Source organism: Argentina anserina, chromosome 5, assembly GCF_933775445.1.
Source record: "Argentina anserina chromosome 5, drPotAnse1.1, whole genome shotgun sequence".
NCBI classification, from domain to species: domain Eukaryota; kingdom Viridiplantae; phylum Streptophyta; class Magnoliopsida; order Rosales; family Rosaceae; genus Argentina; species Argentina anserina.
The window spans coordinates 2172386-2187767 of NC_065876.1; the positions used below are offsets into that span (position 1 = coordinate 2172386).

Genomic DNA, 15382 nt, shown 5'->3' on the forward strand with positions numbered 1-15382 from the left:
GCCACCTGCAACACACTGTTTGCCCTGTAAAGTAGGTCCTTCTTGTGCTTACCATACTCATCATCAGACAAGCCTCCGATAGTTTCTATCAGGTTATGTATCTCTTCAATGCCTTTCAAATACTTGGAAGCTTCCACCGGACTAGAATCCCCATATCATCACTTCCTTCGACTCCCAGTGAAGAAATTTTTCCTCGGTCTTTTTGAGCCGTTTATCAAACTCGACCAGTGCTTGTGCATTGCTTTGAGGGATTGCAACAATAGCAGACAATTGAGACTCTAAATCCATCAGAGTTTTCTTCAAGGCATCCGTTAAGCAATTCCTTATGATTTGCCTAGGTGCAAGTACATGGTGATTTACCAACTCCTTCCCTGCTTCTTCTTGTTCTTCTTCTTTGGTCATTGGGGAAAGAGATTTTTGATCAGCCATGCTGAACAAGTGTGATGTTAGGCTAGAAAACGTCAAGGAAAGATGAACCTGAAGATGCCTAGCTAAGATTGTGAAAACTGTAATCAATGAGTTCAATTTTGGGCTAACATAATTTTCGTTCTTAATGAAACGAGATTTCTTTTTGCTTTCCAAAATTTTGTACTTCAGATCGATATGTGGTTTCCCACTTTCTATATTTTGACTCAGAATTTACTTAAATGTTGCTGATTCTTTATCAGGGAATATGCTATTGTTAATAATTTAGAATAATAATTAAAACTTAAATTAGGATAGTCTGACGTGCTTTGTTGTAGGGATACTAATCCTTTATAGTTGTATTTTTCTGTCAATTAGCATGAAATAAAATGTTGTGTGAGTATGAGTTTAATTAGATGCCTTATTCATAAACCTACTTACTTTCTCTGTTGGTGTATTACATTGTTCATGCACTCCTTTTATTTATATATTGAGGGAATGGTAGCACATTTTATGCGAAATTTCATTTTGTATGTAAAATTTGAGAGTGCTTCGGTATCAACATGAACCTTACATATCTTGTTGGGTTTGACAATTTCAGTAGAGTTTCTTTCTTGAAAACCAACATGCTAGGGCACTCAGCTAGAAATTGACATAACAATCTCAATCTGCACAAGTTAAGCAACGGCTAAATTCGAAATACCATACTTTGATACATGAGGTGCTCAGACCAAGCTAGCTAGTGAGGTTAATTCTGTTACACTACTTATTCCTCTAAGAAAGTCTATAACGAGGTGTCATGAAATTTCAGAAATCTTCTATATTTGCATGGTTGTCAAATCTAATAATGGAATATGATCTCTATCCGAACTTGTTTTACAAATCTTGATTTCAAATTGACTACTAAAACAAGCATTTAGAACACGTAAATAATTTTGGAGATGAGTCAAAACGAGTTTCATATATAGAACTGTACATGCCACAGAGACAAAAAGGGCAAAGACAGCCAGAGATATAGTAATTAGTTAGGATGGCAGACGCGCAGAGTTGGTTGTTATATGGAACAGATCCAATGATAGAGAAAGCAATGCCTATGGCTATGCAAGGCCTTCTAACCTCCTCCACTTTTACCTCTCTCCCCATTGCACCATTTCATTTTTGATATTTTTTCTTTTTTGTTCTGGAACTGGTTTCTGTTCCAATTTTCAGTTTTAGCTATTACTCCTCCATAGGCGGTTAATCGGCGTCACGCAAAGCCGAGACTGCTGATTCTCAGGCCATCATCACTGTGATCATTTTGATTTTCAAGGCTGGAGATTGGCAGTCTCTTCTAAATCTATCTTTCGAGGAGGAGTGTTGGTAATTGGCATTTGTTTTGCATGTAAGTTTCATTAACGCACTATTTACTGGATTCTGGTTTCACCTCAATCTCTAATTATTTTCTTCAAAACATGGATTCATTAATTACTTTATGTTTCTCATGCAAGGAGAGAACCCTTTTTTGTTTAGGAAATTAAGTGTTGCGTTGTAGACATGTATGAATGTAGTCTGCTTTCTGTTCTCAAATGAATGAATGAATTTGTTTGTTTAAATTCTCAATGATTCAATGACATTACAGTTTGAAAATGTTCTCTTAACGAAGAACATATAACTCCTCTCTCTGTTTGATTGTTATGTCTACTCTACTCTTTTCTATCATATAGATGGTAAATAATATCAGGGTTCTTATAAATTGTAGTCATTGTGTAAGCTAAGCTGCATAGATGTAACTTTAGTCGATGTGCTTGCATTTGAATTTTTGCAATGCGGATGGATTGGCTTCTAATGTTTGTGCATTTTATTTTACTTTACAGAAATCCGATGGTTTTGGACCATCGGAGCTAGAGATCAAGAGATTTTTAAGTTATGGAATCTGCGAATGAGGGAATAAGGTCAAGCCCCTCCCACTCCCCATTATCATCTATAGACCATTTTCAAGCAGCCCCTGAAAACAAAAGCATAGGGAATACTGATCACAGATTAGATCAGACACTTACAGGTCCTGGTGACATTGCATCAACACGAAAAGGCTTAAGTGCCGAGACCCCTGCAAGTACTGCTGGCCCTTTGGAAGTTCATATGGGCAGTGGTGTAGCAACGTCAGAAAATGTATTTGCAACCAATCCATCACCTACAGGCTCTTTTTTAAGTACAAGCTACACCGATGAGGATTTTCTAGGCAGCTCTACACCTAGGACGGATGAGCAGCCTAATAGCGCTAGCGGTGACTTGAGCTTGGGCGATGATCCAGCAATACAATCTCCTCCTACGCAGGTGATGGAGCGGCCTAGTGACCCTGCTGCTAGTGCCTCCGGGTACAGGATCCCGGACTATGTCTTTGCTAGGAAACCATCCACAGCCCCAATGGAATGGAGTGCTGCCTCGAATGAATCCCTATTCAGCATTCAGATGGGTAACATGAGTTTCACCAGAGAACAGTTTTCCTACTTAAGTAAATCTGGCGAGTTGGGTTTGCCCGGGGAGCTGAACATGTCTGGTCAATATATAGACTTTTCGAGCAACCAGCCTCCAGATAAACAAGTTGAGATTTCCCAAAATGGTGGCAGTTTGGCTGATGGACCATGCGGGAAAGTAACTGAAGCAAAAGCCGTGGAAACTATGAGAGAGGTCATAATGGAATGTGCCGAAAATGATAACAAAGCAAGTATAACATTACAAGGGGAAAATAATAGCAGACGAAGTCCATCATCTCCGGCAGATAAAGGTCTCCCATCGCCCCGCGTCCAAAATCATTCAGTCAGTCCATCCCTCACTGACAACAAGTTTAATAGTCCATCTAACCTTTCTCATGCTTCCAATGGAAGTACTAAATCATTTGCATTTCCAATGTAAGTAGCAGGTTTTCCATACTTTCCTGCCACAGTTAGGAAAACTTATACATTGAGTAAATAGTTTAATTTGCATCCTTCAGTGTCATAATTGTTGACACATATTAGAATAATCTGATCGAAGTAGTGTGGTAGCATTTGCTTCTGCTCATCCTTAACAGTAGCATACATAGGTCAACCATTGACAAGATCAATAAGGTTGCTTTTCAATTGTTTAATTTGTGCATATTTCCATAATGTTGAGCAAAAGCTGAATGTGTTATTTATATATGAAGATTGGCAGGGAGTGATGATAGAAGCGGTTCACTGAAGATAGATGGACTAGGGAAGCAGAAGCACCATTCACCACCAGGGCAACCACAGCAAAAGCAAACTTCATCACCAGGAGAGCAAGGGTCACGGCCACAGACACCTAAAGAAAGCAGTACACCGAATGCAGCATCCCAGGCCCCGAAATCAGTCCTTGCCACGGTTAAGCACAGATGGCTATCTTGCTTCTCTTGTTGCTCATGCTGGAATTGAGATTTATTGTCGAGGGTAGTGGCGCAATTCCATCTGCCAAAATTTTATGTTAACAACGAAACAAAGGAATCGAAAATACCTCGTACAAAGTTCTAGTCTTGTAGCTTCTTTCTTTTCTTTTAGATATCACACAATGTTATTTGATGTTTATATGTTTTCTTTTTCAGTAACAATAGCTAGGTAACAAGAAAGTCCATGACACGTTTAGGAATGTAAATACTCAATCCATGACAATGCAAAACATTCCTTATGTCACTGTCCTCTGTTAATCCTAGTAAATTTTGTGCACTTGGGTACCTGGCTACCTGCGGGTGCTGCTCGATAATCTTATATGCATTTTCAGTACATTATACCATTAGGGGGACGAATAGCAACCTCTCTAACCATCACGAATTCACGATCCCCTCCTTTGCGTCTTATCCTTCCCAACCACATTTCGAATGTAACTCAATCTATTGGCAAATGAAGTCCAGTACAATAGAGCAACAATTTTTTATTTTCCTTTTCGAGAAAGTACAATAGAGCACAACATTATCTTGATTTCGGACTTAGTATATTTTCATTAATGATCGCTATTCCTAGTAATATATGTTTTGCGACTTTGTCTTAACACTCCGAGACATATAAGAGCAAATGCATCTCAAGAGGCAAAAGTCAATGACGATAGGCAAAGGTTTTGCCTCCCGTTTATGCTTTTTGCATTTGCCGCCAGTGTAACATAACTTCTTTTGTAGATCTTCTATAACATGGAATAACCGGAGAAATGTCCACAATAAAAATTAAAAAGCGTAAATTACAGTCTGGGCTTGTGTGGTGAAACCGTGAAAAAGAAACAACACAAGGACAAAGACGTAAAAACATATGGCAATTTTCAGCGGGCGGGGTTTACTTGGCGCCGGAATTAATTTTGCGGGAAACAAATTCAAAATGTCCCGCCCAAAACCCTAATATACAAAAACCCTCCCAACCCATTCGCAGTCTCTCATTTCAATTTGACTCCAAATCTCACCCTTAAGCTTTAGAGAGAGAAAGATTAGAAATGGCCAAGCAGCTAGGACCAACCCCAGATGCGATTCCAACCTTGTTGGCCAACCCATCGCCGGACGGGTCCAATCCGATCCCGGAGATCGTGGTCCAGGTCCTCGATCTCAAAACAATTGGCAACCGTTATAAGTAAGCCTCGTCTTTATCGCCCATCATTCAATTTTGTGAATCTGATTAGGGGTTTTGGGTCTGCTGGGATTTAACCCTAGGTTTGTAACTGTGTGTTTTCCCAGAGTTTTGCTGTGGAAATGATTCAATTGTTCATGGGTATTGTTGGGTTTTTGTGTTTTTGTTCTGTTTCGGTTAAAGATCTATTTTTTTTTTTATTTTGTTAATGATGTTGCTTCTAGGGTTTTGAGTTGGCTTTTGAATTACGGTTCCTATATGTTAGATCTGCTGCTATTGAAGCTCTGAAGTACTAGATCCAGGTTGTGAAATTAGGTTATGGAGCTCAAACCCTAATTGAATTGATTGTAATTTGGTTGTGTAGGTTTACTGCTAGTGATGGAAAGATGAGGCTAAATGGGGTGTTCAACTCAGAGCTGAGTTCAACGGTGATCTCTGGTGATATTCAGAACCTCGGCCTCATTCGTGTTCTAGACTACACTGTAAATGACATCCCAAACAAGTCTGCTAAGTAAGCAGTTACTTTTGTTTATTGCGGTTTATGTCTGTTGACGTATTTGGGTTTCGGATGTTGATATTTGGATTGGTTTTTTGTTTCAGATATATGATTGTGACGAAATGTGAGATGGTTTCACCTGCGCTTGAGGCGGAGATTAAAAGTGAGGGAAGTAAAGATGAGGTGAAAGTAGAACCGGTTGGGATTATATTGAAGCCCAAGCAAGAGATGGTGACCAAATCAGCTGCTCAGATTATGCACGAGCAGAGTGTAAAGTAGGTGTCTAGTCTGTTATCAATATGCCCTAATTGTAGTTTCTCAGTGATGCATTTGATTGTATTGACTGTTTGCATTTGATGTGATTTGATTCAGTATGGCCCCGTCAGCACGAATGGCCATGACCAGAAGGGTTCATCCTATTGTTTCCTTGAATCCTTACCAAGGAAATTGGACCATAAAGGTTCGTGTTACAAACAAGGGAAATTTACGTACTTACACGAACGCTAGAGGTGAAGGCTGTGTCTTCAATGTGGAGTTAACAGATGAAGATGTAAGCAAAAGACTAGTTGGATTTTGTTTATATGTTGTTCCAATGCTCAGTTATATATGTGGCTTAGTGAGTCTAACTTGTGTTTAAATTTGTGCAATCTGTTCTAGGGAACTGAGATTCAAGCTACAATGTTCAATGAAGCTGCAAAGAAGTTATATGAAAAGTTTCAACTTGGGAAGGTTTATTATGTTTCAAAGGGGTTTCTAAAGGTGGCTAACAAGAAGTTTATGACAGTAAAAAATGATTATGAAATGACTTTAAATGAGAATTCAGAGGTGGATGAAGTCATCAATGAAGAAGCTTTTGTTCCTGAAACAAAATTTGATTTTGTCCCAATTGACATGTTGGGCCCTCATGTTAACAGCAAGGTGCTTGTGGGTAAGTAGCTCTTCACCTATCCTTTTGTCCTTTAGTTGTGTGGTTTTATAGATCCCTTGTGATAAACTGTTGCCTTATGTTTCAGATGTTATTGGAGTTGTAACAAATGTGTCTCCTACAATGAGTATTCGTAGAAAGAGCAACAATGAGAATATCCCAAAGCGTGACATTACCATTGCTGATGAGTCGTAAGTCTGCTACTGCTACAATTCTATGTATATCATCAAAACATGTGGTGATCCTTTTCTTTTGGACTGACAAACCACTGGTATCTAAACTGCAGGAAAAAAATGGTTGTGGTTTCTTTATGGAATGATCTTGCAACTGGTGTTGGCCAAGAATTGCTGGACATTGCTGATCAATCTCCTGTAGTCGCTATCAAATCCCTTAAAGTTGGAGACTATCAAGGTAGCCTCAAAGTTTTGTCATAATAGCTTTGAAATGTTACAAATTCCAAAGAAATAAATAAGAATTCCTAATTTTAAAAGAATTTTGTGCAAATTGTTGTAGGTGTATCCTTGTCTACACTGTCTAGGAGCTCAGTATTGGTGAATCCAGATTTACCTGAAGCAAAGAGGTTGAAATCCTGGTAAGTTGTTGCACGGCAGACTATTACCTTCTCTTTTCTTATGTATGTGGTATCTATTATAATTGTTTGATTTGACAGGTATGAATCTGAAGGTAAAGAGGTTCCAATGGCACCTGTTGGCTCTGGTATGAGCCCATCAGCCAATAGTGGAGCATGGTCCATGTACTCTGATAGAATCTCCCTGTCTCATTTAAAAGAAAACCCATACTTGGGTGAGGACAAGGTAATTTTAGTTCCCTTAATGTGAACTTTTATGAAAATGGCCACTTAACCTTAACACTTTCAAAGAACTCAAAATCTCTTAGCAATTTATGATGGCGGCCTTACTGATTTGCGGTCTTGTTGATTTTCTTGTGCAGCCTGTGTTTTTCAGTGTTAAAGCTTGTATAAGCTCCATCAAGCCTGATCAGACTCTCTGGTACCGGGCTTGCAAAGAGTGCAACAAAAAGGTGACTGAAGGTGTGGAGGGTGGTTATTGGTGTGAAGGGTGCCAGAAAAATGCTGAAGAATGCAAGCTAAGGTAAGACAGAATTTGGGTTTGACAATTTATCATATAGATGCTATTGGTTGAGTTGGTGTCTTACAGTTCTGATTTTATCTTGATTCTCTTTCCAGGTACATATTACTTGCAAGAGCTATGGATGCAATTAGTGATGTATATCTTTCAATGTTCAATAATGAAGCAGAAAAGATTATTGGGTGCTCTGCAGACGAGCTGGACAAATTAAGATCAGAGGTATATGATTGCACATGATTTCATATTTTGAAAATTAAAGCTGATTACTCATCTAAAGTTCTCATTTTCCAGGAGGACAATGAGTACCAGCTGAAGTTAAAGCAAGCTACTTGGGTTCCTCATCTTTTCCGGGTCAGTGTTACACAGAATGAATACAATAGCGAGAAGAGGCAAAGGGTAACTGCCAGGGCAGTTGCCCCACTTGATTTTGCTGCTGAATCAAATTTCTTGCTGGAAGAGATATCGAAGATGAAAGCTTCTTAAAAATCTTTTAGACTGTCACTGCTCTATTTTAAAAGGACACTGGTTCTAGAGCCTATGGAGGACAAGATGAGGATTACGGGCAAGTCCCTTCTGGACTCCCTGCCTTCAAGTTACTGGCTAGTGGCTACTTTTGTTAATCTTGGAGAAGAGCAGTTGTCATGCATGACTTTTTCCTTAGACCAGTACAGATGTCCTTGTTGAATTCTAGAAATTGTACTAAAAGTAAAACCTTATCTATTTATATAAAAGTCATTATATATTGCCTTTTCAGATCGACTTGTAAAAAGGTTATTTTTCTCTAGCTTCTAATTCATATCCTTTCTGTAATGTCTTCATGCGCGATAATGGAATGCAGCAGAGATATTACTAACATTGACTTGAAGAACTTGAGTTAATAGAAAACAGTCGAAAGAAGATTCACTCGCGCAAACTGCGAGTTATATTACTTTCCGCCATTGATGTAATACTTTTAGATTGGAGTCCTCTTGTTCATTGCATGAAATATCTTCCTTGCATGTTCTTCTGGCATAATCTCAAGGTTGTTCACTCATTGGATTAACATTATTTGATTTCAAAACTCAAAAGTGAAATGGACAATTACACTCGGCTTTTATATCATGGCTTGGCGAAGACTGATGGAGAAAATATAAACTGTACTGGTAATCTAATAGAACTCGAAATCTTAACTTCATTACAAGATAAATTGATACACAAATGTACTGTCTCATGTCTTTGAATACGAAGAGACCAGCAATGCTATTTGATGCAATAGCTTTGATTCATTATTGTTATTACTTTGATTAGAGGTCCATTCTTGATAATTATGCAGGCTGCCTGTGAAGTCTGTAAAGAGTCCATCAACACCTATCTCATGAATCCAGTATTCATACTCTTGAAACATATCTTCATGAAAGTCAAAATGCAGGAAAGAGTTCTCGTTCCGGAATGTATATGGGTGTACCTAAATTGGAATTCAAGAACAATTCAGAACTCGGAAGTGACCACGTTACCCGAAAAGAAACATAAACGTAGATGAAACACGTTACCCAAAAAGAAACATAAATGTAGATGAAACTCTACCTGTAGGTTAAGTGCATGAGCCCTGGAGACCAGATCTGTAGGTGTTTGCAAATAATTATTTACTACAGGAACCACAGTATCTTTCCAAGGTCCAATGCCTACCACATACTCCTTGATGTAGCTAAGGTAGCTGTCTGAAGTAATTTCCCAATACGACTGCACGTCATCAATTTTATGAAAGTTGGTAACGAATTGCAAGAATTACAGTTAAACAATTTAATAAATAGTTTATCCTAGTTGAACACACTAGGAAGAACTCGAACCTGATTAGTATCTTGAGTGGGAACTGAAATATCATCAATCAAAAAGATCTTGGGCAAGTCTGTCAGATTTGATACATACACCAGTGAAGTTGGAGCAAATGACTGAATAAATGCAGGTTGTTTCAGCCAATCTTTTGACATATATGAACCCTTATATCCGTACATTTTTAGTGTCTCCACAAACTTGTCCTCGAATCTCTTACCATTCGACCACTTTACCTGTCATTAAATTGGGTATTAGCCAAGTGTGTTTAAACAAGGCATAACACTAAGTATTAAGATAGGCGCATCTATTCTTGGGTGCAGCTTTCAGGGTACTCACATGTTGGTTGATCAATACAGGATTCTTAATCTCCGGGTATATGCCAACAACTCTGGGTGCGTCCAGTGCGATTGAAATAAACTCCTCAAAAGTAATAATTGGAAACTTTCCTGATACCAGGAGAATAGATTTATGTTCAGTAAGCAGTACAAAATATCAAAATAGTATTTTGCAAATATTTTGTATAATGATCACTATGATTGATTCTGAAGTCCAAAATTTTGTTTCTAATGATCATTGTTATTTAATTGAAATATAACTAACCGTTATATTGTTGATCACGAAATGGGTATCTCTGCTTCACTCGTAACGTCTTCAGTTCTTTAAGTGTAAAATCAACTGCATATCATTAAAATGATATTTATTATCCTCGGTTAAATGGCAATAAGATTAAAATCATCAAATCTTCAGCTACTGTAACAATGCGACAAGTTTCATAAGCAGAAGGGCTTTCATACCAGAAAAGAAACCAGTGGTGTTGGCCCCTTGAACCACATAGGTCCGTTTGCGATCTGCAAATTCCTTATGCTGTGCAATATCAGTCGTATCATCGAGGGTCACATCATGAAAGCATATAAGAACACCATCTTTAGAAGACAGAATATCTGTTTCAATGAAGTCTGCACCCTCTTCAATAGCTCTCTGCAAAAATGTCATGTTTTAGTTAATTAATTACATCAAGAAATGTCTTTAATCAGGTCGAAAACTATTTTTTGAATAACTACCATGTATGCAGCAGCAGTTGCTTCAGGAATCTCTCCATTTGATCCTCGATGTGCAATGTTGTATGGTCTAGAAGTTTGTAGAGGCTGTCTATATCCATTTGCCTCTTTACTTGGAAGTGGATATAATGGTCTTCCGGAACACCCAACAAGGAGTAGTAAAAATACAAAAGGAATAAAGCCTGTCATATCCATAAGCACCGGAATTAAACTCTCGATACCTTTAAGTGCTCCACATAAATGGATACAAAAATGCTCATAATGTTTATTTCATAACATTGGAAAATATAGACATATTGCATCCCACATTTAGCAAACCAATTGTTTCATTCCACCAAATTTCTTACTTGCAGCAAATATAATAAAAGGCACAAATTTAGATCAAACACACAGGTTATCATTCTGCTAAAGTAAGAAAGAAATAATAAAGGCATTTTCCCACTAAAACGAATTTTCTAAAATGCCAAGATTCATATCCTCTTCAAGAACCCAATTTACTGATTTAAGCTGTTTTTATGGTCCATGCCAGCTTAAAACAAATCAAACAAATCTAGATAAGCAAATTTTTAAAGGAAAAACATCAACTCCCAGAAAGGATCAAAATTTTCCATAAAACTGAATAAACCCAGATATAATTTACACACAAACATTGAAAAACTTGCAGCACCAACAAGAACAAGACTTAAAACCACAAAATGCATCACTATACCACCAAAAAAGATCGAACCTTTGTACAAAACTGAGAAAACCCAGTTACCATTCACATAAAATCATTCAAAAAACTGACACCAACTACAACAACAAATTAGAAGCTCAAACTTCATCACCACACCACCAACTCAAGATCAAATTTTAAACAAAACTGACAACAACCCAGTAATCAGTAACTCACAAACAACATGAACAAGATTTGAATACATGCAATCCATGATCCATCACTATCTTGGGGTCAAGTTTAACACTTACAGTGAGATGAAGCCATGGAGTTTTAGGCCCAGCTTCTCCCAGTGTGCTGGGTTCCTCTGAAATGATCACAAAAGCGTGCGCTCTGGGAGATGCAATGTGGTATTCTAAGGTTGGCTAGATTCGTGTGTGGGAGAGTTCTTTATAATAACGGAGACCTGAGTATTAGCGCCATGGATCTAGCTGTTAAACCAAGGAATATTCCACGAATAGATATAGCCATATTTGATCGGACACTTGTAGGGTCCTGATTGTGATCTATTGTGTAGAGGACCGTTGACGTACCAAAACTAGTTGGCATTGACTGGATGGTTGTTTGCACCTTGGCAATTGTGGAAGTCCATTGATATATTCTAGTTTTTGGATTAGAAGAGAAGAGTGTGAAACATTTGAGGTATCTTTCATAATATGGATATGAAATAAGTATTATAGAGGTGTGCGACAAATTTTTTTTTGAATAAATTAATACAAGAAAGAGCTTAGAAGCCATTAGAGTTTGTAACTTCTCAAAAACTAACAAGACATCTCTTGCGAGTTTTATATCACTTGATAGTTGATAATTGTGGGTTCAGTAATTTGTTAACTATCGTCAATATTATGAATTTATATTATTATATTAGTTGTGAAAGTATGGCATAAAAGCGAGTTGCTTCTTTAAGAGTTGAGATAATTCGATTCTTTCCTATCTTATGCGATTTATGCTTATCTTGTTGACATTGAAGTCTCTTCAAGGCCTCAATGATTTGATATGCCCATAACAATCAGTTGCTATTATTGTGTGTTGATGCCTTTACGGACTCCTTTTCTAACAGAAAAAAGGGCAAAAAGAAAAGAGGGCTTGAAGGTCTTTGAAGTTCTTTTACAGAACCTTAAAAAAAAAAAAATTTGCCGTCCCAGACACGAATTTAGGATAATAAGAGCAGATTGAGCCTGGCTTAGGCTTGATACAGATAACCCAAATCATACAACTACCATATGCGAAACTAGATTGAAACAGCAATAAAAATATTTAAACAAGTTATAGTCTATGCCCTCCAAACACAGACAATTACTTATTTAGCCAAGTTCCATTCATAATGATGGACTACAAGCGATAAGGTACTGAGAAACTCAGGAGGTTCATTTCTTAACGTACCACAGTGGCTGACTGCATCGCCACCACCAAAGACCTAGAAATTTAGAGGTGCGAAACTGTGATTTGCTTCAACGGATTTCCCACCACATTGCCGCCAGCGTGCTTGACAAATTCGGCTGGAGACTGGAACAGACCATGACAAACACAGACAATTCTTACTTTTCCTCTAAGATACTTGTACAGAAAGCCATCCACTCGCTTCCCATCAGCACCAATGGTTTTCACATGAGGCATTCTAGGGATCCTATAACTCCTAACTGGCCTTGTAACATGACGATTATAGATTCTAGCCCTCTTTGCTGGATCCTTCTGAGGGTCATCAGCCTTCACTTTCTTTGTGTTGAGCATCTTTGAACTGGTTACTACAGGGTTGTTGTAGCTCCCTTGTGTAGACATAAGCTCAGCACTGACTGCGCTGCTTGTTGCAGCTAAGCGTCCCGATCCTGCAAGTAACTCTTATTAATTCAAAGCTCAGAGAAATTATGTAGAACATAGTTGAATGCATGTGTATGACCATGTCAAAGCAAAGGTGCACAAATACTTTTACCTGTCTTATTGAGCAGGGATTTCAAGACTATAAGGAATTGTAAAATTCTAGTGAATATTAAAAATATACATGAATGTTGTGGGAGTTTATGGTTGAAATATGTGGCGGCAAATAGAAGTTAAAAGGAGTTCTGATCCTTGTGATTAATACTAATTTCCACAAGCATATATATAAACATCAATGAGATACCTGCAATTGGCTTACCAGAATGGAAATGGATCAGGTAAACGGTAAACCAGAAAACCTAGAGAAGAAACATTTGTGAAAACCTAGGTAAACAGTAAACAATTGGCTTATGCAGACATTTCCCTAATTTGTCGATACATTTGTCAGATATAGATTTTTTCTTGATTAAATTTTTTGATACGCTAATGAATTTGTTTATTAGACCATTTTCCTAACATTGGTTGATACTCGATAAATCAGATATCCAAGACCTTTCTATTAACATTTGTCAATATGCAATTGAATAACGAATCTATTTTTCTTTTCCTTCGATAACGATCAAGAAATCTATCGAATTTATGTCAGATAACTGTAGTATTTGTATTGCTAACACCCAATCATCACTCTCGTCACCGTTGATGAGGCCCCAAGTTCTCGAGTGGCCCCAAAAGCTCGATCTCCCATGCAATCTTCGTATCCCCGGCCGACATTACACTTTTCGTCACAAAATCGAATATACTACTAAATCAAATTAATTACATACCCTAAAATACTTCCCCATGCATGAATAATTCTTAGCTCTTTTAAAAATAATTTGGGTTTTATATCATGTTATCCTACTAAAGACATTGCTCATGTTCTATATATACTAAACAGTCGCGTGACTCGCGTCCACTCTTACTACTACAAAAAAATTGGACAAAAAACACATCATGTGTGTGGCTTTTACCTTGGTGGCTATTATAAAAAAAATGTCACAAATTTCACAATTTAATTATTATAATAATTAAATTCTCACATTTGCATTCAAATGTGAGATCTTTTCATAATTGCCACACCACTAAAGGCCACAAATCCATACTTTTGTGACTTTTGTATTTGTGGCATATACATATGTCTTTTTTGTAGTGTACCTAGCTATCACTCCGTGCGTTTAACTTAACAGGAACACAAGTGCCCGCACAGACACATAAAAATCCATATAACCAACACATATGTTTACCACATAACACGAACAGATTCCATATCATCCAGGCATCCAATTATTCAAACATGCATACAGCCTTTTTCAAAAACCACCCATATGTATTTTCCTATTATTCTTTAGCAAACTTCTGCTTCATATGCATTTTCTTTAGTGAACCTCGCGGATCAGCACATGCATGTGATTAAAATTATTAAATTTATATAATTAAACAAGTTTACCTCCCGTAGCTGCCAGTCTAGGTAGCCGGGCCGACGCCGCCGGAGCTCCATTAGTCCTCTCCTTCTTAATAGTCAGCTTCAAGTTTGCTGCCATCACCCTGCTCAGAATTTGAACCTCGGTCACCCCCCTCATCATCTCCATCTCCCTAGCCGTTGGCAGAGAAGCCGCCCTAGCCCTCGGCGCCGCTGCCGCATTCTCCTCTCCGTCCACCGACATAGCGCATGCCTCGTGGGCCCCATCGGAATGTCCGTACATTCCACCAAGTGTGAGCCCGAGATCGTACTCCTGATTCTGTCCCGCCATTTTCCTGTACCATAAAACATGGAGCACAAATATGTGAGCCAGCACGGTCACAAAACACTTTTAACACACAGGAGAGAATGAACGAAACTAGCTAGCGATGACCAAAAGCGTCCCCATCAAACAACGAGAGGTCGAAGCTTTATAATTTTCGACCTCTAGAAGATTTAATGGTGACCGGAGGCTGCTCTCTTTTGCCATCTCTTTTTCTGAAAGAAATGGCAAAAGCGACCCTACAAAGTGCCCACGGTATATATCCCCAACCATCATCCAGAGCCGGAAGATGGAAGAGATAGGCCGGAGGTAGTCCGTGGGTACCGACCAGGGCCATCTCTAGAAAGAAGAATAGAGAGAAAGGATAGAGCTCTCACAAAGTTTCTTCTTCTTGTGATAGACTAGCTAGCCAAAGCCAAACGCATCTGAAGGAGACAATTGGGGGATTAAATAGAAGTGACACAAGAGAAACGGACGCAGGTTCTTCTTCCTTGTTCTCTGAATCTCTTCCATTGGCATTAGATGTGACAATTGACAACGCACATCTAAGAGTCCACGTGGACATTATCAGAGCAGGTACAGTGACACTGGAGCCCTATAGAGTGCGAGAAAAGGACTTGTTTCGTCCAAGTTGCAGACAATGAGCTTCTTCCACCACCTGTAACTTGCCGTGTTCCTGCCACTTT

The 15382-nt window shown here is 38.4% G+C and overlaps 3 protein-coding genes across 3 annotated transcripts; 1 reads left to right on the forward strand and 2 right to left on the reverse strand.

The window, feature by feature from the left end:
• Window positions 1–4825: 4825 nt before the first annotated feature.
• LOC126794279 (replication protein A 70 kDa DNA-binding subunit B) lies at window positions 4826–8286 on the forward strand. The gene is made up of 12 exons (XM_050520948.1): window positions 4826–4988; window positions 5350–5496; window positions 5586–5756; window positions 5854–6031; window positions 6139–6409; window positions 6495–6597; window positions 6693–6817; window positions 6920–6998; window positions 7077–7221; window positions 7358–7518; window positions 7614–7734; window positions 7807–8286. The coding sequence occupies exons 1-12, from the start codon at window positions 4855–4857 to the stop codon at window positions 7996–7998; spliced, it is 1827 nt and encodes a 608-aa protein (XP_050376905.1). The 5' UTR covers window positions 4826–4854; the 3' UTR covers window positions 7999–8286.
• Window positions 8287–8647: 361 nt separating this feature from the next.
• Window positions 8648–11495, reverse strand: LOC126794282 (glycerophosphodiester phosphodiesterase GDPD6). Its single transcript, XM_050520951.1, has 8 exons — window positions 11352–11495; window positions 10389–10567; window positions 10122–10305; window positions 9928–10002; window positions 9664–9773; window positions 9342–9560; window positions 9079–9234; window positions 8648–8959 (listed from the first exon to the last, which is right to left on the reverse strand). The coding sequence occupies exons 1-8, from the start codon at window positions 11365–11367 to the stop codon at window positions 8723–8725; spliced, it is 1176 nt and encodes a 391-aa protein (XP_050376908.1). The 5' UTR covers window positions 11368–11495; the 3' UTR covers window positions 8648–8722.
• Window positions 11496–12495: 1000 nt separating this feature from the next.
• On the reverse strand, window positions 12496–15082 carry LOC126794290 (ninja-family protein 6-like). Its single transcript, XM_050520964.1, has 3 exons — window positions 15074–15082; window positions 14402–14709; window positions 12496–12926 (listed from the first exon to the last, which is right to left on the reverse strand). The coding sequence occupies exons 2-3, from the start codon at window positions 14703–14705 to the stop codon at window positions 12526–12528; spliced, it is 705 nt and encodes a 234-aa protein (XP_050376921.1). The 5' UTR covers window positions 14706–14709; window positions 15074–15082; the 3' UTR covers window positions 12496–12525.
• Between the last annotated feature and the right edge of the window lie 300 nt (window positions 15083–15382).